General features: G+C 36.0%; 1 protein-coding gene across 7 annotated transcripts in view; it reads left to right on the forward strand.

Annotated features, from left to right (window-relative positions):
* Positions 1-27186, forward strand: part of LOC140449565 (mushroom body large-type Kenyon cell-specific protein 1-like) — a 477667-nt gene that overhangs the window by 206535 nt on the left and 243946 nt on the right. Inside the window, exon 1 of one of the 7 annotated variants that reach the window (XM_072542772.1) lies at positions 26436-26515. The exons of the other annotated variants lie outside the window; for them this stretch is intronic. Within the exon in view, the coding sequence (XP_072398873.1) occupies positions 26497-26515 (19 nt within the window). The 5' untranslated portion in view covers positions 26436-26496. Of the gene's footprint in view, positions 1-26435; positions 26516-27186 lie in introns of those variants that run through there. 7 annotated transcript variants of the gene reach the window in all.

Consider the following 27186-nt stretch of genomic DNA (forward strand, 5'->3'; position numbering starts at 1 on the left):
ATAACAAAAGAAATTAAATTCTCTGAACTTAAAAACAGACTAAAGGTATTTAAGCTATTTAACAATGAGATTTTACTGAACAACAGAAAACAATATATTTTAAAGCAAATAAGTAGTTAGAATAGACCATTAAATAGGATCACATTAGCACAGTAAAAAAAAGTAAAAAATGTAAAATATGAAAATAAATATTAAACACTTTCCCAAACATATCTAAAAGTATAAAATATACTGTAGATGTGTTTGTATATTTGGATAGAAACAGTCAGACACTATGAAATCGATCAAAAAACGTTAATCCAAATTTATTTCGAAAACAAATAGTTCGCATTTGTAGTTGATCCATTTATACTTGATTCCACCTCGTATAAAATGCAATAATGTTTAAATCCAGCGATAAAAGCAAGCCTCACACATATTTGCGTTAGCCTGAATAGAACGATGTCTTTTACCAAGTATTTATATCCCTTTTGAATTACTTCTAGTATACTACAACCGAGAATTGCATGCATGGCTTGGTGAGGGAGAGAAGTGAGGAAGTAAAAGAGGTAATAAAACGAATACTCCATTCGTTCATTCATAACTTTCTGAAGCGCTTGCAGTCATTATTATTTTATTTAAAGGTTGTATGTGCTTTTGCCATGTTTTGCTTTTATGATCTTATAAATACTAAATGTTTTATTTAACGACTTTATATATTTTTCGATCGTGGAAAATGCCGTAAAACAAATATCTTAAGTAAAGAAAATATTTATAAACTGATCTTCTGATTTTCCAGTTCGTTTTACTTATGGGTTTATGGATGGAAAACAATGTTTTTGTATATTTAAAGATGTTTTGATGCTGAAAATTTGGTTAACTTTTGACACAAAAGAGTTGTTGGTATTTCGACGAACTCTAGATTCGTCAATTGTCTGTGCGTTGGGCTAAATTAATTTTTGTTTTTAATGGATCACACTAATACTAGCATACCCAGATAATACGTATTTCTGTTATATACACTACTCAACAATTGAAGTGGATAATTATAAAATTCCTAAAATTAACATATAAAACTATTTTTAAAATAATTGCCTGTACTATACTCTATATGCTATTTTTATTGCCAATATTTTTTGCATGTGGTTTTTTTCTTCCTTCTCTTATCGGCCCTTGACTTGTACAAAGAGAGACATGATATTAGAAATCATTCGTATAAAAGTGCTTGTATTGGCTTTACCAGTTGTCAATAAGTCAAGAAATCTATTTATCACAAAAACATTATGCCGCAAAGACGTTTAGAACTAGTGCAGCTCGAGCAATTAGTTCGTTGGATTCAACAAGGCATAACTGTCGTGCATGGAATCGGTATGTAGCAACTGGATCTGCAACATACAGGCATGGAGGAGGAAGAGAACGATCTACAACTCGTCGGCAAAGACCGTTTGGTAGTTCTGATGGCAAGAAGAAACCCAACATTCACGGCTTCCAGAATTAACAGTATCTTCAGGCATGCTACTGGACGAACGATTTCCAGTCAAACTATCAGAAGACGGTTACATGCATCCAATTTAAGGGCTAGAGGGCGCGCTACCCATCCACGACTAACTAGGGAGCAGCGTAGGCAAAAAATATTGGCAATAAAGATAGCATATAGAGTATAGTGCATGCAGATATCTCTGGGCGATGGAACACTATCAGTGGAATTTCGAAAATTGGAGGAATTGTCTCTTTACTGACGAGTCCAGATTTTGTTTGTATACGAATGATGGCCGAATATTGGTGTGGAGGGAAAGAGGACAGCGTTACAATGAAAATCTGAGCGTCCCAACCACTCTTTTTGGAGGTGGATCCGTTTGCGTTTGCGTGTGGGGAGGCATATGTTTTGACGGTCGCACGGACTTAGTTTTTGGTGCAATAGGCGAACAATTTGTTCTGATTGATGATAATGCTCGCCCTCACCGTGCGAGAATTGTCAACGACTGTATAGAAGCTCATGGCATTACAAGAATGGAGTCGCCACCATGTTCACCTGATATGAATTGCATTGAACATGTTTGGGCCGAAATGTCTAGGCAACAAAACAGGCTTCTTCAACCGCCCCAAACCTTAGATCAGTTGGCCAATACATTACGCGGGATTTGGGAACGTATACCGCAGCAGTTTATCAATAATTTAATAAGAGGTCTTCCAAATAGAGTTAGAGCACTAAGGTGACACAGAGGTGGACCCACACACTATAAATTTTTTTTTTCGGGATATTAGAAATTGAGCAGGAATAGAAATTTTAAGTTGTTAATTTTACAATTTTTGTTTATTTTCTATTTTTTTTTCTTAAAGAATTTCTTTTTTTCGGTTCATCTGTATGAAAATACAAAGTAAAAATAAATCTTTATTTATATCACTCAATTTTTCTATTTAACTTTATGAACAAAACATAAAATACACATTTTCGTAATATCCACTTCAATTGTGGAGAAGTGTATTTCTTTATTATTACCCGACTCGAATGAATTTCTCACTGTTTGAAATACACTTACTTTACTGACTTTATAGTGTCCGAACCTGTAGTTCATTTAATTTTAGCCCAATATCGGACTATGTCAGTTTTATCATTTTTTTCCCCTGAAACCTTCTTCAATGTGTTTTGTTAGTGCGAAAACTCACTATCTCACTCGAAATCCTTCTTGTTGTAGAATAAGGCGTTTGTCAAGATTTGTTCCTATTCTGGCCAGATTGAGTCTCTGGTATAATTTGAAAAAGTGGTATAGCGAGAAATAAGTATGTAGGAACTGGCATTTTCTAGGTCCTTCCCTGGTTTTAACAAGGATAATATTTTAGATTTTTATTTTTTTTTATATATTCTGTTATGTATCACTTTTAAAAATGTTTTAAATAATTGGCTCATTAGGTTAATTATTCTGTAGTCTTCGTATATCATTAACACCTGTAACTTCTCCGTTTTTTGCCTATTTAGACCATCGTGAAACTCTTTTAGTGTTAAGGGAACCTAGGAAAAAGTAGAGGAAAGAGAAACCTTCTTTCGCTTAAAATAAATATTTATTTTCCTAGAATTTGTAAAAATATCTCAATTATCTCAAAGTAACTCAGAAGTGTTTGGCTCATCAAACTGGCTAGTCTAACATTTGGTGCTGTATTTGGTGGGTCTATTTTACTTTAACACTGGTACCAACTGTACTAACCATGTGATATTGTTCCTTCATTGTTAATTTTATTAAAGAAAGCAGTTAAATGGGTGAAGCTTTCCTCATCCAAAACTTTAAGCAGCTCAGCAGGAATTTGATCTTCTTCAGATGCTTTATTATTTTTGGTTTACTACATTTTTATGCTGACTTCTAATTACAATATATTAAGACCTCTGTCTATCCTGTTTTCACAAATAGTATATGTATGTGTAGCGTTTGCTTAAGTAGCATCATTAAAAAAAGTCACTGATGTAACTATCCCATTCTCCACATTGTTCGTGATCACCGATATTTGTGTTAGCCTTTTTATGTAAGTGAGCATTTTTTGTTTTCTAATTCCGGTGGTATAAGAAAGTTTCTAGTGGAGATTAACACTGCGGCGCTTTTGTTGAAAGTCTTCTATTTTACAGCAATCATGGAATCAAAATTCTTTGGCTTGCTTAATTTTTCTTTGTGTTAGTTTGTTTATTTCACAGTATTTCTTAGTGTCAATTTCCATCCTATATCCATTACGTCCAGAGTTTCCTGCGACATCTATTTTTCTAATACAAATAAGTCTTTGGCTTCTTTTAGCGTATGGATTATTGTCGTAATTTAAGTAGTTCGGACAGATTGTTATAATACATATAGCCTTTCATACAGGAAGGAGATAGATGCTATAAATCTGACCTAAAAGAAAGAGTGATATAGTTTTCTTCATTTATGTTGATAATATGCTGGTTCAGATCTGCCTTCTTACAAGATATATCGATTATGTTAGTGTAGCGATGGTCTATTCGGCATTCTGTCAATGCTTTTAACGTTTTCTAATGGCTTATGGGATCGAATGCTTCGTAGTGTACGAATATCAGAGCCAATGGTTTGTTACATTTTGCAGATTTCTCTATCAGGTTCTTTATCACTAGTAAGTGGTCGTTAATGCTGTATCCCGATCTATATCCAGCTTGGTCTTTAGGCTAGTAGAAGTCTAACTTAGCGTCCAGCTTATATATGTGTGGAGCAAATTGATAGGATGGTAGTTTTTAGATTTGTTATGTCTCCTTGCTTGTGTAATAGAACAGTGACTGTACTGTTCTATTGAGAAGGAGTTTTTCCTTCTCAATGTATAAGAATAATATACGAAGGAATAAATAAGAAGGATTTGTAACGTAGACACTACAACTTTGAGTTATATCGAAGCTTTTGGGAAGCTGACGCTGTTAAATGCATTAAGGTAGAATGCCCAAGGTGGCCATATAATCAGAAGAGAGGAAGATGGACGGTGAGAAAGTATTTGACAGGAGAGGACCAGTGGGACATATAGATACGAGGTGCTAGAGATAGGATGGAATGGAGGAATGTTCTAAAGGAGTATTTGGTTCATAAAGGGCTGTAGTGCGAATAACAATGATGATGAATTCTGTAGCAACTGAAGTGTTACTTAAAAACTTAAAAAAATTATCTATTATCTATAAATAATGACCAATAATTGAAAATGTACAGTTTTTAATGATTGGTAATTAAGCTATAAACTTCAAGCGTCAGCAATTACTTACTTCTTAATAAAAAATATCGAAAAACCGTATGCAAATAGTGTTAATTAAAACGTAAAATAAATAAACTTTATCATAACTACGTACGAAACCTCAAGGTCAAATTGTTGTTAATTTTATATAAACAAAAATAATGAGTCAAGTGGATTGGCAGCCCTTGCCTACCCTAACTATGTACATTTGGGGTAGGCATGTTTATAGGCTTTGATAATAAAATTACGTACGACTATATTTATGTAAATCTGATTTAATAAATTCTTGTACAATGAAACTTCTCCATAACGGACAACAACAAAGAAAATAATTGTCTTGTGTAAAGTTGTCCGTTATGTAGAGTTACTTGATCTTTACATGTACATATTTGCATAAGCATATACACAAATAAAACAAATAAAAAACTAATGTAAAAAAGGTAGGTATTACTTCTTAAAAAAATCATCAATTTGCTTTGTTTTTTATTTTGAACATTATTTTACACAATTTCTGACTCAACATTTAGAATTACTTCAGATCTTTTTAGACTAACTCTTGTGCATCACCTTTATATATAAAAAATAATTCTAAGTCTCTTAATTTTGGGTAAACATCATTTAAATTACTTACAGTTGAACTAAGTTTTAGTTCATCGTCACTATCATTGTAGGAAACATTGAACACCTGTTCGTTTTTATTAAAATCACTAACACATCTAGCTAAATTTACTAAATTTTCGGTCAATAGGTCTGCATCAATCTCTAGGTAGTTCAAAAAATTTTTAACTCCATGACTTTCGCAAAAGGTTAAAAATTTAAAATCATCTTCCAAGTCTTATAGTTCCAGATTTTCCATAACTTCTTCTCTATTACTATCGTTTTTTTTTTAAACCGCACCTTATAAAATACTTTTTATTAGAGTGATGGATTCGACCAAAAACAATTATGGAACTTTACCCATCTGATCTCCACCAATTGTTGGAGGAAAGCTTATTAAATTCCTTTCCCCAGCGTGTACAGTACCAAATAGTTTAGGACCACGGACTGTTAAAGAGATTCCTTCGATATATGTAAGCAGACTTCACGGCGATGATTCCTTATGTGTTTGGTTGTATCGGGTTGTACTTAGAGAAAAATAAAGCGTAATCAATCGATACTACACATTTAATAACTAAAGAATATTTACAAAACCACTATTACTAATTAAAGAGTTTGCTTTACCGCATTGTTCTTTATTATACTAACTAAAACTAATACTAAAACTAATGCACTTTTCACTGCATTTATTTAGACGAAGAGAGCGTACCAAGTACCGCACACAGTCGCACGTTCGGCTAGCAACTTTACAAAAGACATTCACATCTGCGATTCTTTCTGCTGGATCTTAATATAACTTGTTGTTTTTACAACATACTTGCCCCCTTTGAAGCGCTAGCTTTAACACAAATAAACAGATCATATTATGGCAAGAGACTATGAGGAAGAGAAAATACACTACAAATATTATCTTATACTAACTTAATTTAAATCGTGATTGGGTAGAGGACACAATTTGGTAATAGAGAGCTTGAAGACTTTATCTTTAGTTTTGACCGAGTCAATTTTTACTCGGCCATCTTTTCCGGGAAAGACCTTAATCACTCTTGCTAGTACCCAATAAAGAGGAGGAGTGTTGTCTTCACTCAACAAGACGAGATCGTTGGGTTCTAGGTTCTAATGCGGGAGAAACCATTTAGGGCGATTTTGAAGTCTGTTCAAATAGTCGATGGACCATTTTTTGCAAAACACTTTGTTTGACGGTTTGAATAAATGTTGCCATAAATTTAATCTGTTTTTGGAAATATGGATCAATTTTTAATTGTTTTGGTTGAAACGTCTCTCCATGGTGCCACAATCTAAATTAAGGCGTTAATAATCGTTGTGGACTTCTCCAGTTCAGTCGTTGATAAAGAAATTCTATAGATGATAACATTCTTCTCCTCAAAAACTTTCTATACAGAGATTTAAAGTTTTTAATTATTTTTTGGTCTAACGGTTGACAATGTGCTGTAGTCTTAGGTGCCAAAAATATGCTGAATATCTGAATGGAATGTTGCGTTGTAAAGGAATATCATCATCATTTTGGCTTTACAACCCTGTGTGGGTCCTAGCCTCCCCAAGAATTTTTCTCCAGTCGTCCCTATCCATCGCCTTCCTCCGCCAAGCACGTATTTCCATATTTCTCATGTCTTCATCGATGTTATCTAGGAATCTTGTTCTGGGTCTTCCTCTTCTTCTTTCACCAATAGGTCTATCAAGGAGCGTTTTTCTAGCTGGGTCGGTTTGCTCCATCCGCATTACATGACCTACCCACCTCAGACGTCCTAACTTTATGTGTTTTACGATATCTGGTTCCTGGTATATCCTATAGAGTTCGAAGTTGTATCGTCTTCTCCAGACACCATTTTCATTTACCGCTCTATAGATGCGCCTTAGTATTTTTCTTTCGAAACATTCTAACATGCTTTCATTGCTTTTTTGGAGCAAGTTGTAAAGGAATAAGAGAATTTTTTTTTGACGTTGCATTTTTCTGCCAAATTTGTGCAGCAAATCTGTCTTGATACAGAGATATCTCTGATCATTCAGACCTTCTTGTTGTAGTACTAGTCTTGGTAACTTGGAGTTTATCAACATGAAAATTTTTAAAACATCGAGAATTTTAACTTTTACCAAACACCAAATGTTTTTTCCCCATTTAAATTTACACACAATACTATGGTCAGCCTTTCCTTAGAAGATTTACCCCCAGTGCACTTTTCATTGCGAAATGTTAAAAGTTTTACTTGATCCTCCTATGGATAACTGGATATTAAACAATCCACGTAAGACATGTTTCATATATGATGTTACTGGCATTGTAAAATTAAGTGTGCTTCTAGCTGCTACGCCAACCAATATAATGGCTGGGTTCAGTAAAACAAGGATATGTCCTTTGAATGAGGGTATCGTCAGATATCAACGACAATTTGTCTGCAAACACAGTAGCATCGACAAAAATAGAATCGATATTGCTTTCCACTGAAAAAGTACATCCAGGGTGAAACCAGAGTACTTAGTATGTAAAGAACCCTATCGAAATAGCACTAGAGGTGATGACTGGGATTGCAGCAGATGAGCTCACATCAAATGCACGAACAAACGTAATATCATTTTTTTCATAAGCATCAATTATGATTCGGATGATGATTTGTGAGTTTCGTTTTTAATTGGCAGATTTTCTTAATGTCAATGGTGAAAATAAACGCGAAAAATTTAATCTGCATTTGTTTTTGAATTGTGCCAGTATTATAATCCTTATGATGTCACTAAGAAAATATTTAGTCAACTAACCCCAGGCCGTTAATCAACTAAACCCGTACCCGGGGCTAGTTGACTTATTTTGCAAGGCAGTAAAATTTGCGTGAAACTTTTTTTTACGAAGAATTGGAATAATTTGAAAATGTATGTACAATATCTGAAGAAGTATGGAACCAGCTGACATACCTGAATTTAACAGTATGCAAAAAATAAGTCAGTAAAAATTAAATATTGAAAAAATAAGTCAATAAATCCCGGTCTCCCCCTCCTACTTATTTAATTAGTTTTATGGCTACAATCAGTTATGTACATATTTGGATTTCTGGAGGCCCAATTTTAATTTTTTAATCGCCTTTACCTAACTGTCCGTTATTGACAGGTAAAATTACAATAATTTCTTAAAAAAACTGAAGGCAAATTTGGTCTGGAGTCGTTATGAAGAAAGTCCGTTGTTCGGAAGTGTCTTCCTATTTACCCACATATAAAATGTTCGGTGACCTAAAAGCTGTCCGTTCTGTAGAGGTTTTCGTTGTGGGAAGGTGTCCGTTAACAGAAGTTTTATTGTGTATACCTGCTAAAAGCTCGTTAATACCAAAACAGTAGTCGTAATTTTCTAATACCTTAGAAAACCGGTTTTGTCACTGTTTTATTTATAAAATGAATGACCACAAATTGTTCAAATATATCAACTTCGTGTTGTTCTGTATATTAAACACACTTAATAATTTGTAAGTCAATATCTGCTCTCCGAGCCTATCTACTATTATTACCCTAGTAATTTGTAGCTTATTAATTACAACATATGGTTCAAGATTGTAATATCTCGCTGAAATTTCTTGTTTTTCCTTATTATGCCGACAGGTGGAATTTCAAAAGGTGTGTGCTTGTTTCACAAAGGAACGTGACCGCTCCCTTTTACTGATATATCACCGAAAATAATCGGAAAATTTCTTAATGCCAACCTGCAATAAAAAGACGCCCGTACTGATGTAAATGTTTTAGGGATGCGTAATGGAAAAAGTCTGCTTACTGATGGAATACTATACCTTACGTTTATTTTAACACAAATTCCTGATCAAAATCTCTCTAGATTCTACTTTTGATGTTGACACTAGTGTCACTAAGAGGTGGTGTCAACAGTTATCACAAAAAAATATCTTCTTCCTTTGGTGCCTATTCGTTTCGAATATTGGCGATCATTCTAGCTATAATTATTTTATTAACTGATGCTTTAAATAGATTAGTTCCTGTTGTTAAGAACCATTTCCACAGGTTTTTTAGACATGACATTCTTCTTCTCCCAATTCCTCGCTTTCCGAATACTTTGCCTTAAAGGATTATTTTCAGTAATCTGTATTTAGTGCCGTTTCTCATTATATGTCCTAGATATTTTAAATTTCTCCTTTTACCGGTATACATCACTTCTCTTTCTTTCCCCATTCTTCGTAGTACAGTCTCGTTGGTTACCTTGTCCGTCCATGATATCCTTAGGATTCTTCTGTATAGTCACAATTTGAAGGCTTCAAGTTTGTTCTTCATCGCTTCAGTGAGTGTCCAGGATTCAACTCCGTAGTATAATATCGAGAAGATCTCACATCGTTGGAGCCTTACTTTTATCTCCAAATTAAGGTTGTTGCTTTTATAGAGTTCCTCCATGTTGTTGAATGCACCCCTAGCCTTCTCTATTTTACATTTTACTTCTTGTGAGTGATCCCATTGTTCGTTTACTATTGTTCCAAGATAGGTTAACTGTTTTACTCGGCCCACTGGTGTATTCTTGATAAGCAGTTGGACGTCTCTTATAACGGAAGAATAACGGTGTCATCTGCATAGCGGATGTTGTTTAGGCGTTTTCCATTTAAAAGGAATCCGTGTTCGCAATTTTCCAAGGCTTCACAATTATTTCCTCTGAATATAGGTTGAATAATATGGGTGAAAGAATACATCCTTGTCTAACGCCTCGCATAATCTGGATCGCTTCCGTCGGTTCATCTCCAAGTTTTGTTCTTATTGTAGCTGATTGGTTCCAGTATAAATTTTGCATTATACGTCGGTCTTTATCATCTATTTGGGCTTTCGTTAGAACATCCATCATTTTTCGGCGTTGAACTGTGTCAAATGCTTTTTGGTTGTCCACAAAGCAGGTGTAGATATCGCAAGTCATATCTCTGTATCTTTGGAATAATACCTGTAGACTAAACAGTGCATCTCCCGTACCTACCGCTTTCATAAATCCAAACTGTGTGTCTTGTATTCTCTCTTCGCTTAGCTTGTAGACTGTGGCTCATTAGACTTATTAGCCTATATTCTCCGCATTTTGTCGCTCCGTATTTCTTTGGTAACGTAATAAATTCTGAAACTAGCCAATCTTTTGGAATATTGCCTGTGGTATTGATATTATTGAAGATTTTACATATTATTCTTAAAAATTCATCATCAAGAAGTCTAAGAAATTCAGATTGTATTTCGTCTGGTCCTGGAGCTCTCCCTTCTTTTAGTGGGATTATGGCTGCTGTTATTTCTGCCACTAGTATAGGAGATCCTATTTCTGTAGGTATTGGGGACTGGTTCTCCCTCTCATCAAAAAATAAATTTCCAATAAATGTAATGTTTCCAGGTAGCTTCTGTAGACAGAAGTCAACAATAGACCAGATATTTGTTCTGCGACAGATCCTCGAAAAAACAAGTGAATATAACATCGACACACATCATCTCTTCATAGACTTTGAAAGCGCATATGACAATATAAACCGAGAATTCTTAATAAAAGCAATGAAAAGATTTAATATACCAACACAACTAATAGAACTGATAAAAGAATCTCTAAAAGTAGAAAGTAGAATCCAGATACTAAATGAATTAACGGAAACAATAGATGTGAAAAAGGGACTACGCCAGGGAGACGCTCTATCATGCATCTTGTTCAACATCGTACTCGAGAAAATACTGAGGGACACAACAGTCAATACGCGAGGAACAATCATTAATAAAAGCGTGCAAATACTAGCGTTTTGCAGATGATGTTGACATAATCGCAAGATCAAGAAGAGAAATGATAGAGCCATATAACCAAATAGAACGAGCTGCACAAAATAGTGGTCTTAAAATCAATCAGACCAAAACAAAATATATGCAGGTAAGTAAAAACGCAGAAATAAGGCAGCCACAAAATATAACAATAGGAGAATACAACATTGAGGGGGTAAAAAACATTATATACTTGGGATCCCTAGTCACGTCTGATAATAACGTTGCGGAGGAAGTGAAGAGGCAAATATTTATTGCAAATAAATGTTACCATGGCTTAATTAGGCAACTAACATCAGATATAGGCTCTAATAAGACCGGTACTCACATTCGACTCAGAAACCTGGACACTCACTAAAAGAGATGAAACGTTGTTAGCCACCTTCGAAAGAAAAATCTTGCGACACATATATAAGGGCACAAAAGATAACGGAATATGGCGAAGAAGATACAACTCTGAACTATACAAAATATACCAGGATCCGGATATTATAACATTCAATAAAATAGGACGGCTGCGTTGGATAGGACATATAGAACGAATGGAAGAAGGCGAAATACCAAACAAAATATTCAAACAGATGCCAGTAGGAAAAAGAACAAGAGGAAGACCGAAGCTGAGATACTTAGAACAAATAGAAAATTATATAACATTCTTAAAAATAAAAAACTGGAAAAAAAAGCACGAAACAGATCAGAATGGAGAAGAATCCAAGAACAGGCCAAGACCCAAAAAGGGTTGTCGAGCCAGTGATGATGATGAATGTTTCCAGGTATTATCAATACTCTATTTTTCCACGATTACCTCTTCGTTGTTATTAACAAGTTTACTTGCTCTTCTGCTTTTACATTTGCCTGTAATTTCTCTTACCTTTTTTGGCCCTTTGAAGTCGTCGTATTTACTTTGTAAAATTTCGATTTCTTCACATTTTTTCTCCAGTTCTTTCTGACTGGCTTCTCTGATCTTTCTCTGTATATCTCGTTGTAATGTTTTATACATAGAGTTATTGTTCTTGTTTTTTCTTCTTTCTTCCATCAGCTGCAGAACCTCTTTCATTAGTAGCTTATTTTTAACAAAGTCGAATGTAAATTTAGTTTCATCTTGACAAAACATAATATCAATTGCTAAAGTAACTAATTGATGAGCTTCAGGCGTGGCGGGGAGTAACTGTAATATATCTTAACTTCACTATCTTATACTTAACCTTCTGCACTTATAAGTTTCCACACAGTGTGATTAAATTCTGTTAAAAACCTATTTAAAGCTCCTCTTGTGTATTTCTATGACCTTAGTTTCTGCCGCAGTTGAACCTGTGTTGACATTCCCTTCTTTTGGTAAGTATTTTTCAATGTACCTATAATCTCTTTTGCTGAGGTATGTGATTTAATTATTTTATTTTCAGTACATTGTCATTCACACACTGTACAATTAGATTCCGAGCTCTCACATCGTTTTTCTTATATACTTCTTGAGCGACATCACCTGCAGTTTCATCTTAGGATAGTACAGCTAAGACATCAGCCTGTTCTAGTAACAACTTAACTCTGAATAACCAGTTGGAGAAATTGTTTCTATTTCCAATTCCAATTTCCATGTCCAAAAGGTTTTGATGTTTACAACATTTGTTTCCGCCATTTTTGTCGTTGAGTTTCGTACCATGTTTTCCGTAAACACTTTTGTTTTCTGATTACCACTGTGTAAGCTTCTTAGATTTCCACAACTCTAAAACTATAACCTTTAGGGATGCGCGAAGGAAAAAGTCTGCTTATAGATGGAATACTAAACGATACGTTGGCAAAAATAAACGTTTTTATTTTAACACAAATTTCTGATTAAAATCTCTCTAGGTTCTACTTATTGACGTTGACACTGGTGTCACTAACAGGTAGTGCGAACACACAAATATTGTAAGAAAAGCAATTTTCTTCAATTTCCTCTAATTTTAATGCTAGAAAGTTTAGATCTAATAGTTTCACCGAAATTGTTATGTCATCATCATCATCATCATCATCATCATCATCACCTTGGTGCTACAGCCCTTAGAGGGCCTAGACCTTCTCAAGCTTTCTACGCCATTCTGTTCTGTCCCTTGCTTGCATTTTCCAGTTGCCGACTCCGATCTTCTCCGCATCTTGTGTTACCCCGTCCATCCACCTCAGCTTTGGTCTACCCCGTCTTCTCATTCCCACGGGTTGTGCTCTTAGAATCTTTTTTATCATGTTCGATTCAGGGGCCCGGGCTACATGTCCTGCCCACTGCAGGCGGTTTCGCTTAATTATAGTGGTAATATCTTTACCACCAAACGTATGCTTGTAGATATTCTGCAGTTCAAAGTTATATCTACGTCTCCATTGCCTCTATTTTTATGTCATAATCTAATTAATATCTTTGTTTATAAATTGTCTTCTTCTTCTTATTTAGATGCCGTCTTCTTAGCCAAGGTTGGCGATGACCTCTGCAAAGTCTACCCTATTTTGGGCTTTCCTTATTAAACTTTGAAAGTCTAATCCTGTCCAATCTTTGGTGTTGCGCAGCCATGTCATTTGTCGTCTACCCGGGCCGCGTCTGCCTTCTATTTTCCCTTCTATAATAAGCTGAAGGAAGTTATACCTGTCGAGTTCACGTTCTCTATTCATACGCCTTAAAACTTCTTCATTTCTAACGCGGTCGGTCCATGGAATTTTCAGCATACGAAGAAATACCCACATCTCAAAGCTCTCTAAACGTTGTTATAAATCGTAATATAAATAAATTCATAGTTTCGACAAGTATAGCTGGTTTCCTGCAAAACCCGTTGTACATCATCAATTAGTTATTCTGAAGTTACCATTTTCCCACAGCTTTACCGTACTGTTAGAATAGCAGAAATTGTAAAAATGTGTTTTATGACTGATCAGGTACGTTTAGGTCATGAATCAACACTAGTTGTTTGAAAGAAGGGTGTACTTTATCTGATCAATTTTCCAGAGCTTTAAATTTGAAATTTTTTTGAGAAATAGCAGGCAAAATATCACATATTTTAAAATTTTTTTTATTGATTTTCTATTATATTTTCGTTAGACAGATGGTCACAATCATGTAATGAAATATCAGTCAGGGTTACTTCTCGTTATTAGCCGATAAATATGTATTTAAACATAATAGGCTAATGGATTATGTCTCTAGTCATAAAATGAAACTACACACACACACATATGTACTTATGTCAACAAAAAGGAGATTCAGTTAAATGGTAAACAATTTTAACAAATGTCAAGAAAAGAATTATAATAGTCTCCCGTTTTATACCGCTGTCGCGGCTTTGGGAGTATAGCAGGGTAGTCTGCTATATCTAGGGCCTACGGTATACAAGGAAGGTAACATGGCCAGTGCTACGCTTCAACCGTCTATTATTACCCCTGGTTTTACCCAAGGTACTCATTTTTATTCAGGCTGAGTCGACCTGGGGCCTATAGACATTTTTAAAATGTCTAGATGTTCTTGCCGGAGGTAGGATTCGAACTCCGGACCACCGGCTTGCGAGGCAAGCATCCTACCGCTTGCGCTACGCAGGCCCTTAGAAAAGAATCAAATCAGACAAAAATTAGTTCTGGAAACAACCATTTTCTTACAGCACCGGCAAAACTCTAAATTGCTAGTGGTTACTGTGTGAATCAATCACTGCTTTTCGACACATTGTTGTCTTTGTTAGATTTATTTTATTGTATAACGCAAAGAGTTCTATTTTCACGTTTTAAGTAATGTGAGTAGAAAAGATACGTATCATAAAAAAATTGTAAATTGTTTCATACAGAACATGATTTTCATGAATTGTAATTATTGCATAGTAATTTCGATGTAATGTTAGCGTCACACATCCTTTGGGTCCGAAGTCAGTTAATGCATCGCATCACGAATCCGCCATTTACTCGATTATTGGGACCATAATCGATATTACACCATATAAACTAAGAAAATATTTATACGCCGATCAAATCCATAATCCAATTACAATTTTTTCTTTACATGTGTACACATCAAAGTCGTCTGCCACATTTTACAAAAACGAGATTTCAGCAAAGTCTAGACGCAACAAAAAAAAATAAACATGGAACGTGCATTAAGCATTCGACTCATTTTTTGTGTTTGCTCTGAGAACGAAAGTACATAGTGGTAAAGAGAAGAGGACAGAGCGGAGGAGGACGATTTTCTTTCATGAAAAATACTTTATTGTTAATTTGGATGCTCCGTCGGAGTTGTACACTGGTGGGTCGTATTTGACACAGACTTTCAGAATTTAAATTAAAATTTCGATGACACGTTTTTAAAGGTTTCTTTTGGGATTTTTGGTGGTATAATAGGAAGCTTAATAAGGCCAGCTGAAATTACACTTTTGGTAGACAAAATATTCAAAGTTTGATTATACAGGGTTGGTGTAGAGTTGAGAGAAACAGAGATAGATGGAAACGGTTGAGCGAGGGAAGGCAGTGAATTCTGTAGAATCCCTGAATATATATATATATATATATATATATATATATATATATATATATATATATATATATATATATATATATATATATATATAATATGATGTGAAAGATGTGTATACAAGATTTTTTTTATAAGTACGGTTCCTAAAAAAACTAATACGACTCTTAGTAAGATTTGTTCACTTTGAGCAGTGTATTTGATTGATCTGATTGGTCATAATTGTAATAATTATTAAGATCTAAATTTTGATATGATTTTGAATTCCTGAATTTTATAAAGAGTATATAAATGCAAAGAGCAGAACCACAGTTTTTCTATTAATAAAAAATGGAGGGAACAAGAAACTCTCGAAAGATAGCGAGCGAGCGAGATATACAGGGAATCCGGAACAAGCAACAAGAAATTATGCAGGTATTCGTAAATCGAAAATTATATATAGCCATTTTCTCTGAGACCAAGAAAAAAGGAAATGGAAGCGAAAAATTAAAAGACTATGTACATTTCTTCTCAGGAGTGGGAAAGGATCAAAGAGCAAGAGCAGGGATATCAATATTTGTACACAAGAAATTCGAAAAATATATTAAATCTTTGGAAGCATACAACGAACGTTTTATTAAAGTGACGATTCTCCTAAGAGCAACACTAATAACTTACTTACTTACTTACTAGCCAACGCCCACCCTTGGCATGTTAGCCATTTGGTGGCGCGCTGACCAGTATAGACGAGCCGTTTCTCGTAGATGATCTTCATCCTCCTCGGGTGGGTCTGTTTTCAGGGCTGGGCACTCTGGAAGGTGAGCAGCATCCATCTGGGGCTGATCACATAGTGGACAGTTGTCATTTTCGCGGACGCCGATGCGATGTAGATGGGAGGCCAGGTAGTCATGCCCCGTAGTTGTTCTGAACACGGCTACACTAATGGGTCTCGGCAAGTTGCGAGGGATTGGTGACTCTATTAGGTGGCCCAAGATTTTCCAGCACCCCCTTGTATTTGCTGCTCTTTTATCTTCGCTTTGATTCCTCTTCTAATGGTGGACTTTGCTGATGTGTACGATTGGAAGCTAGGGGGCTGTGGAAGAGTAGTGCCTTCTTTTGCAAGTTCATCCGCCGTTTCATTTTCTTCAACACCGACATGACTAAGGATCCATTGTAGAGTAATCAGCCACCCTTTTGCCATCAAGTTCGATAGTTGGACGCGGCAAGCTATTGTTTTGGCACAGTCGGTGTATCGATTTGTCCACAGGGCGAGGATTGCGGCTTGGCAGTCGATGAAGAAGGCAACTTTTTGGGGGTGTTGGAAATTCTCAAGATTTTTTGCAGCTTCGTGTATAGCAGCAATTTCGCCGTTGTAGTTGGTGAGAGGGCACCCACAGCTATAGAGCCTTTGAAGAACGTTGAGACATATCCTGCTCCTGTTCTTCCCGAGTCCGGCATCGAGGATCTATCGCAGTAGATGTGGAGCCACTCATGTGCTGGGTACTTGGTGTGTATCGTCTCTAGGGCGGCTTTCCTTAGGGCAATGTCTGACGATAAGTGCTTCGGGTCGTTATGGTTTTCAAGCAGTAATGCTGTGTTTGGTAGACAGCGGCCAGTGTGGTTTGCGCTGGGAAGGGGGCGGCTTCCGACAGGACAATGTGGTATTTTTCCATGATTTGGTTTGCTACTGTAAGCAGAGTGGTTTGTGTTTTAAGACGTGAGGCTGCTTGTCTATATTCGTCCCATTTTGTGGAAGTATTCGTCTTTGCCTTTCCCAGAAGGTTAACGGGTATTGCTCTCTGCGGCATTGTATTGGTTCAATACCGGTCTGGGCTTCCATTGATGTAATTGGTGTTGATTTTGGAGCACCGGTGATGACGCGAAGGGCAGTTTAGGAACACAAATAACAATTCTGGGGGTATATGCCGTAAATGATGACTACTCAGTACAAGAAAAGGAAGCTTTCGAAGAAGACTTTAGAAAAATCCTGAACGAAATTCCTAACAGCCATGAGATTATATGCGGAGGAAACCTTGATGTCAGAGTAGGAAAAAAAGTACAAAGTAAAGTGGTAGGCATGCATGGAGAAGAAACTGTTAACAACAATGGAGAAAGACTGATAAATATATGCCAACAATATAAATTAAAGATTTTGAATGGTTTTTTCGCCCACAATAACATAGATAAATACACCTGGTATCAGCACACAAAAGCTTTAAAATCGATAATAGATTATTTCATAACCAGACAACAAATTAAGTTAAGAGTACAGGACATAAAGGTGGATAGAGGAGCAGAGTGCGGCTCGGACCACTGCCTGATAATAGGAAAAATATATACACCATTCGTAGACAGGAACCACACAGACATCAACAAAGAACACAGAAAAAATAGAAAGAACTACGTAAATCTTAGACAATTTAAATAACGAGAGCACACAAATACTTTACTCCTGGAGACTAACACAAAAACTACAGGAATCACACAGACTAACGACGGATGAATACGAACATATAAAAACTGCATGAAAGACGCAGCGCTAGAAGCCTTAGGGCCAGAAGTACGGAGAGTAGATAAACCATATTGGTGGGATAAAGAAGTGGGAGAAAAGATAAAAAGAAAAAAGGAAGTATATCAAAGGTTATTACAACAGGGAGACGAACAAACAAAACGACAATATAAAAACTTGAATAAAGAAGTCAAACGAGAAGTGGTTAAAAAGAAAAATAGTGCATGGGAACAAAACTGCCAATACCTAGACAATATAGGAGGGACAAAGAGCTCTGAATCCTGGAGAACTATAAAAACGATGAGAACATTGAGGAAAAACCAAGTCATAATAAAAAGAATACCAGAGAACACATGGGTAGAGCATTTTAAAAACTTATTAACAGAGAGAAGAGAAAGGTTTAAACAGACAAATGAAAGTGGAAGTAGAAAGAAGAATAGAAATATCAGTAGAACAAGTGAAAGAAGCAGTTAAGGGAATGAAATTAAGAAAATCTCCAGGCCCAGGCGGAACACATCCAGAGTTGATTAGGTATGGATCATCAAAACTGTTGCAGTGATTGCTACTATAGGCCAACTATACTCAAAAGTACTACGAAACCTGATAGAAAATGATATTAAAGACAACAACCCGAAGTACAAAACATTCAGCTTTTAGGTGGGAAAATTTAATATAGTCATCATCAGAACGATTATTAATATAAATATAATCTGTATGTTTTTTCGCCAGAGTCAGTCTTCCAAGATCAGCTGAGAACCACTTGGAAAAAGTTGATGTTCCATATTTCTTGAATGGGACACAGTAAGTAATTCCTATAGAAAGAACTTCATAGAATAATTTTGTAGCAACATCAATATCATAAACCCTACATACCTGCCAGCCTATGGAAGCAAGGAAGTTGTTAAGCGCTATGTAATCGCCATTCCGAAAATCATAAAGCAACTTATCCTAAACCAACTTATTTCTTTTTGTTTCTTTCACACCGAACTTTAAGCGACATTCATAACCCACATCATGGATGCTGGGATCCATTTTTGCTGTGAAATTTCGTATTTGCTAAGGATATCTCCGTTACCATGAAATATCCGGCAGTGAAAACGGTGGATGGAAGAATATCCTGCAAACAATGGGTTTGTTTTGGAACGAGGGTTTATTGAGGGCTAGCATTTAGATAATATATTTTTGAAAAGTTTGCTTGACGAACGGGGGCTTCTTAACACACCCTGGAAGTTGATTACACCCAGGGTGATGATCATTGTTTATTGGGAAAGGAAGGGGGCGGATGCCCTGTTATTGTACGTCACGAGAGTACTCGTGTGGCCAAACAACAGGGTGGACACGGTGCAAGGAGATTTATTAGAAGGAATGTGTTTCAATTCAGATGTGAGTCCATAAGGAAGAATACATTAGTTCGATTGTGATTGGTTGGGTTTCTTGGGAAGGTTTGAAAGTTTACTTCCTGAGAGGCAATTACCCGAGTAGGCTGCATGTTCGCCGCTGCAATTAGGCCCCTTGGGTTTTGCGATGCTAACCAGGATGTGGATTGTCTTTCGCATAGCTATATTAACACTAGTTTATATACCTTCGTTGAACTCTTTTCATATTGGACTTCTATTAAGAGTATATTGTACGTAATTTGAATGTAATTTATAAAAAATGCGACTTATTTTTTATTGAAACTAGTTTTATGCTTTTTTAATATTCAGCAATGTATTTTTATTAAGACAAAGATAGAGATTCTATAATACCCAATATTTTATGATGTTTATTACTAAATCGATAAAAAATAAAAAGCAAAATTTAAATAATTCTAGGTCAGAATTATTATAATATCATTTTAGAACAGCATGTGTCGTATAATAGTTGTTTTGTTAAAGTAAACAAAATAAACAAAATGAAAGCGTTCGAAATGATGGGAATTTTTATTATCATCAGAAGTTTCACCTTTATTATACTTTAATTTGTATATACAGGGTTTGCCAGATAACTACGTGAACAAATGTAAGATTTTTCGACAAAAAAATATTTTTATTTAATTTAATTTTAATTTTAAATCAAAATTTGCCCAACTTAAAAAAAATTAATTATTAAATTTATCAGATATTTCTATTCTATAATATCAAATATAATATAGGACCCAAAACACAACTTTTAGGGACTCCAGATCGTATAAGGCAGATTTTTGATGTTTCTGATTCATCATCATCATCAATTAGCCTATATTTGTCCACTGCTGAACGTAGGCCTCCCGTAAAATTTTCCACCTATTTCTATCTTCAGCTTCTTGCATCCAGTTGGTGTAGATGCGCTTGATATCATCCGTCCATCTAGTCGTTGGTCGTCCTCTGCTTCGATATGCCTCTTGCCTTGGTCGCCATTCCAGAAACTTTCTGGTCCATCTATCATCCGTTAATCTGGCAACATGTCCGGCCCAAGCCCATTTAGCCATGGCTATTTTTTCAACTGGCACGAATAATAGTGGAACACTTTATTATTCAGGCACCATCAGTTCAACTCATCGTTACGGTGTCGCTGTCTTGGTATCAAAGAAAATCAGTAACTGTGTAACAAGCTTTACTCCCTTCTCTGATAGAATAATGACACTACAACTTCAGTCAAATAAACAAATTATAAATAATATACAAGTATATGCTCCTACGGCTGATAAAGATGATGATGAAATTGAAAGTTTCTACTACGATCTGGAACAAATTCTAAAATCAATGAAGAAACATCACACTACAGTAGTAATGGGCGATTTTATGCCAAAATTGGACATGGATGTGTGGACGGTTACGTGGGTGACTATGGATTAGGAGAACGAAACGAACGAGGAGACCGTATGGCACAATTTTGTCAAGCGGAGGAGTTAGTAGTTGCTAACACTCTTTTCAAGTTACCTAACAGACGACTGTACACATGGAAATCTCCGAGTGACACCAAAGGTAGAGTAGTCAGAAATCAAATTGACTTTGTCCTTGTTAGACAAAGATTCCGCAACTCTATACTCTCAGCTAAAACCTACCCAGGAGCAGATATAGGCTCGGATCACAATCCTGTAGTAGTCACATTAAGAATAAAACTAAAGATTATTCAAAAACACATACAGAAACAAATTGACGTGAGAAGACTGAGTGAACAACATATAAAAGAGAAAACAATAGTGAACATCAAAGAAAATTTACAAAATATAGAGAAACTGAATAGAAATACTGATAACATAGACCAAAAATGGGAGAATATTAAACATGCCGTAATGCTGGCAGGGAGAGAAAATTTAACACCGAAAGAAAGGAAACATAAAGAATGGATGAATGAGGAAATACTACAGTTGATGTGTGAAAGAAGGGTACACAAAACAAATAATCCGATAAGATACAAAGAAACAGATAAACTGATAAAAAAGAAAATAAGAGAAGCTAGAGAAAGATGGCTAAGTGAGCAATGCCAGGAGTTGGAACAACTGGAGCGAAAATATGACTTTTTTAATGTACACAAAAAGATTAAAGAAATTACAGGAAGGAGAAGAATAACACAGACAGGACAGATCAAAGATACGGATGGTTTACTCATAACAGATTTACAACAAAAAATGAATCGATGGACAGAATACATATCACAACTTTTTGATGACAAAGATAGACAAGAAATCTCAAACGAATATACAGATGATACAGGGCCTGATATAATCAGAGAAGAAATAGATTATGCAATCAAACAAGCGAAAAGGGGTAAGGCCCCCGGTCCTGATGAAATTCCCGTAGAACTGCTAAAATTTATGGACGATGAATCTATTAAAATACTCCTAGATCTATTTAACACAATATATAGAACTGGAATAATACCTAGGGAATGGCTCCGTTCGACCTTTATACTACTGCCAAAAAAGGCAAATACAAGGGAATGCAGCGAATATCGTACGATAGCTTTGATGAGTCATGCTCTAAAACTGTTCCTGAAAATATTCCATAATAGGATCTATAGGAAATTAGACGTAGACATCAGTAACACTCAGATGGGATTCAGAAAAGGGCTGGGTACAAGGGAGGCTCTGTTTGCAATGAACGTTCTCTCACAGAGATGCTTAGACATGAACCAAGAAATTTACACCTGCTTTATTGATTTCGAAAAGACCTTTGACAAAGTACAACATGAACCACTAAGACAAATTCTAATAAAGAAAAATATAGACAGCCGAGATATTCGAATTATATGCAACCTATATTGGAATCAAACAGCAAATGTGAAGGTTGAGGGTAGGCTAACAGAAGAAATTCAAATCCGTCGAGGAGTCCGGCAGGGATGCATCTTGTCGCCACTTTTATTTAATCTGTATAGTGAAGCTATTTGTGAACAAGCACTCGAGGAAGAAGATCTTGGTCTGATAATAAATGGTGAGACGATCAACAATATAAGGTATGCTGACGATATGGTTCTCCTAACGGGAACGCTAGTAGAACTACAACATCTCGTTCAAAGTCTCAATATATACTGTAACAGTTACGGCTTGAAAATTAATTTGAAAAAAAAACTAAATTTATGGTAATCACGAAATCAAAGAACATCAGAGCTAATCTTGTAATAGACAATACAACGATTGAGCGTGTGTCCTGTTATAAATATCTAGGTGCTTGGATCACAGACGATACTGATCAAACAAAAGAGATTAGATGTAGAATAGAAATCGCTAGATCAGTCTTTAATAGAATGCGCAAACTCTTTTGCAATCGTGATATCAATATAAAGTAACGAATACGAATGCTGCGGTGTTATGTCTTTTCTACCCTGTTGTATGGAGTAGAGGCTTGGACACTAAAACAGTTGACCACAAAAAACATCGAAGCTGTCGAGATGTGGTGCTATAGGCGCATTCTCAGAATATCACGGATGGACCGCGTCACTAACACGCAAGTACTCCAAACTCCAACTCCAGACAAAAGATGCGAAATTATAAATGAGATAAAAACTAGAAAGATGGAATACTTGGGGCACATTGTGAGAGGTGAAAAGTACGAACTTTTAAGAAATATCATGCAGGGCAAAATTAAGGGCAAAAGAAGTGTGGAAGGAAGAAAAATATCGTGGCTTCGTAATCTACGTGAATGGTTCGGGTGTAGTTCGATTGAACTTTTTAGGCGCGCTGCTAACAAAGTCGCAGTGGCCATGATGATTTCCAATCTCCGCTAGGAGTGGCACGAGAAGAAGAAGAAGATTTTTTCAACTGCATCTGTGACTCCTGTTCTTCTTCTTATTTCTAGGTTTGGTACTTTGTCTCTGATGGTAATAACTAATATTGATCTTTTCATAGAGCCTTGTGTAACTCTTACTTTATCTATTGTTCTTTTTGTCAGAGTCAGTATTTCTGCACCATATGTAAGAACTGGTAAAACGCACTGGTTAAAAACCTTTCTTTTTAAACAAACTGGGATAATAGACTTGAAAATGTTATTCAATCTACCAAAGGCAGCCCATGTGAGACCTATCCTTCTTTGTATTTTAGTTGTCTGATTATCTCGGCCTAAGCAAATCTCATGCCCTAGATATTTGTAAGCTATTACTTGGTCGATGCTATGGCTCTCAATCAGAATTTTACCGCTGACTACAAGGTTGGTCATAAATTTTGTCTTTGAGGTGTTAATTTTAAGACCAATTGTTTTTGACACTTTATAGGGCGTGTGCAGCATTTTTGTAGCTTTATCAACTCATCAGATATTAAAACGATGTCATCGGCAAATCTTAGGTGGTTCAGATCTTCCCCATTTAAATTAATTCCCATGTTATCCTCTCGTTCCATTTGCTTGAACATATATTCAAGAACAGCTGTAAACAATTTAGGGGAGATAGTATCACCCTGTCTAATTCCACGTTCTATTCGAAATTTCTTGGTATCTTCATGAAGGCGGACACAGGCTGTACCAGTTTCGTAAATACTTTTAATCAAGGCGATATATCGGTAGTCAATGCGGCAGTCAGCCAATGCTCGAAGCATTTTATGATGATCTATAGTTTCAAACGCCTTTTCATAATCTACGAATATAAGAAAGATAGGCTTGTTATACTCTGTACACTTTTCTATTAGCGTTTTTATAACTTGTAGATGATCTTTTGTTCCGTATCTGGAGCGGAACCCAGCCTGTTCACAAGGTTGGTAACTATCCAGTTTGTTCACAAGCCATTCTGTTATTATCTTCTTAAATAGTTTGTATGTATGGGAGAGCAAACTAATAGGTCTGTAGTTCTTTAGGTCTGAAATGTCACCTTTTTTCTGATTAATACTTAAGCTAGAGTAAATTCTCAGAAAAAAAAACTAAATTTTTAAGCATATCGTAGTACGTGTGTTTTTCGTAAAACGTCAATATTTTAGTGCAATATTAGTTTTTGCATAACTTTTGTCATCAAAACATCTCGCTTCATCCTTACAACCATTAGCCGAAAACGCCTCGTCCTTTGTCAAAAACTCTTTTCATTTCATTGATCTTCTGAAAAACTTTTCCATTTCACCCTCAGACATACTAGTCAGTTTTGACATTGTTTCTTTATTCACCAACATTCCCATCGATGAAACCATTTCCATTTTGGACTCTAAACATCAAATTCCCCAAGACACATTATCTCTTATAAAACACTGCATGTCTAATACATATTTCACGTTCCAAAATCATTTCTATCATCAAATCAAAGGTGCCCCAATGGGATCGCCCCTCTCTCCCGTAATAGCAGATATATACATGGAACATTTCGAAACAGTAGCCTTGTCCTCGTCAAATCTCAAACCCACCTGCTGGTTACGGTACGTTGATGAAACCTTTGTCATTTGGCCCCATGGTAAAGACACATTAGATCTCTTCCTCTCCCACCTGAATGGAATACATCCCAGCATTCAATTTACGATGGAAGTTGAGTCTGAAGCGTCTTTGCCATTCCTTGATATTCTTATTCAGAAAAATCCACCTCACAGTTTTTCCTATTCCGTGTACCGGAAACCCACTCATACAAACCGCTATCTCAATGCCCAGTCACATCATCACCCCGCCCAACTTAATTCAGTCATCAACACTCTTATTTCCCGTTCCATAAGACTTAGCGACAACAATCACAGGTCATCCGAAATCAATTCAATAAGACAAACACTCCTACAAAACGGCTACCACAAAACCCAAATCAATAGAAGCATTCAAAAACTTCTAAACCCCATTCCATCCAAAAAAGAAACCTTGCCGCCGGATCAACCCAAAATCTTTCTACCTTTTATTAAAGATGTTACTGACAAGATCAGTAGAACTCTTATCCCTCTTAATATCAAAACCATCTTCACCACTCACTCCAAATTGTCCAATCTCGTCAGATCCGTAAAAGACCAAATCCCCAATGAAGACCATGGTGTCTACGAGATACCTTGTTCCAGTTGCCCACGTACATACATAGGACAGACAAACCGACGAATCCATAACCGTATTTACGAACATTCTCTATCAGTCAAACATTCCGATACCACTTCAGCCCTAGCCCAACATCATATTCAGACAGGCCATAAAATAGATTTCGAAAAAGCAAAAACCATCGCTCCCATCCGCTCATTAAAAGCGAGAATCATTCGTGAAGCTATCGAAATCGAAAAACGGCCCAACAGCTTGAACACGCGCGATGACGCGAAACGTTTGCCGGCAACATGGCGACCCCTGCTTCAGCGACCTCCCGCCCACACCGCTCAGGCCACGTCAGTACAGACCACGTCAGCGCATACCGTTCCCGCGCATACAGCGAGTATAAAAGCAGCCACACAGGGTAAGACCGGTTGTCACTCGACACTGAGGAGTAGGCAGATTGAGACCTCAGTGCCGAGAGACAGTTCTTGCAATATAGAACACGATACTGGTACGTCTCGAGTGAGGGGAGTAGGCAGATTGAGACCCCGAACTCGAACCGAACCGTATCACTCTTGATAATGGCTCCAAAATGGGTGCCGAAACGTCGAGTTTTAAATTCTCAACGCGGTTCTTCCCGAGAACTCAGTAATTTTCATTTATCCCGCGGAAACTTATCCGAACATATATATATATATATATATATATATATATATATATATATATATATATATATATATATATATTATTTTAATACTTTAATTTAACAGAAGATAATCATTATAAACACACAAAATTTAAATGATTTTCAACAAAATATTTACACTTATGTATTAAAAATCGATAAGATCCAATATTATCTCCAGACTAATTATTTATCTCGTCCATAAATTATAGATTGCAAGGTAAATAACCTACCTCAATATTTTTTTAAAAGGTGCCTTTCCAAAAAAATGCAATTACACATTGATAAGCTGTTATTTTTCATTCTATTTACGCTGATTGGTACTCGAGATAAACTCAAATTTATCAATTTCGACAGTTGTTCAATTTATTTAGGCGTGAAAGTGCAAAACGAAAGTGTCATCGATTAAGATTGGCCTTTATCGACTGTATCCAGGATGCGATATGATGATTACGGTACGTGAGTAACTATTTTTTCTACTTAATTTTTGTTCTGTAAAATACCGGAGACTAAGAAATATTCCGATCTGCTTAGCTATTACACAACATCATTGGATTTTGGTGAAAATTCTGCAATAAGTCTATTTTTATTTTAAATGGGGTATCTTTTAACGTTATAGACATCTGTCATTTGTCAACTCCCTTCCACTACTACAAACTCTTAACTTAACCAACGTAAGACGGTGACTTGATTCTTACATAAACAACTGTGGGGGAGCATTTGCACCCAATTTTTTTTATATGTAAACGTCGAAGAAATTGATTGAAAACCTAATTAAAACTTGTTTATTACACCATGAAAAATAATTTTACAAACAAAGTACTTATTTCAAGATCAAAAGTTCAATCAATTATCGTTGCAAGACAATCACATGAAATTTTTCAGAGTGAGCAGCACAAAGTTTTTACAAACAATACAGTAATGCCGGGACTTTCGGTCTTTTTTTTTTTTCTCTGACATAACTAACACCAGACCTTATCGACCTGGTCCCGAAGCTATGTTACCATTCAGGTAGAACATCAGAAACGTCCGTCCAATTCAGGATACGCAATTTTCATCATTTCACCTATCAGAGTGCATATTATTTGTGTTTTTATATCTGTAGATAACATTTTCTTTCACCAAT

This window comes from Diabrotica undecimpunctata, chromosome 9 (assembly GCF_040954645.1).
Source record: "Diabrotica undecimpunctata isolate CICGRU chromosome 9, icDiaUnde3, whole genome shotgun sequence".
Classification (NCBI taxonomy): domain Eukaryota; kingdom Metazoa; phylum Arthropoda; class Insecta; order Coleoptera; family Chrysomelidae; genus Diabrotica; species Diabrotica undecimpunctata.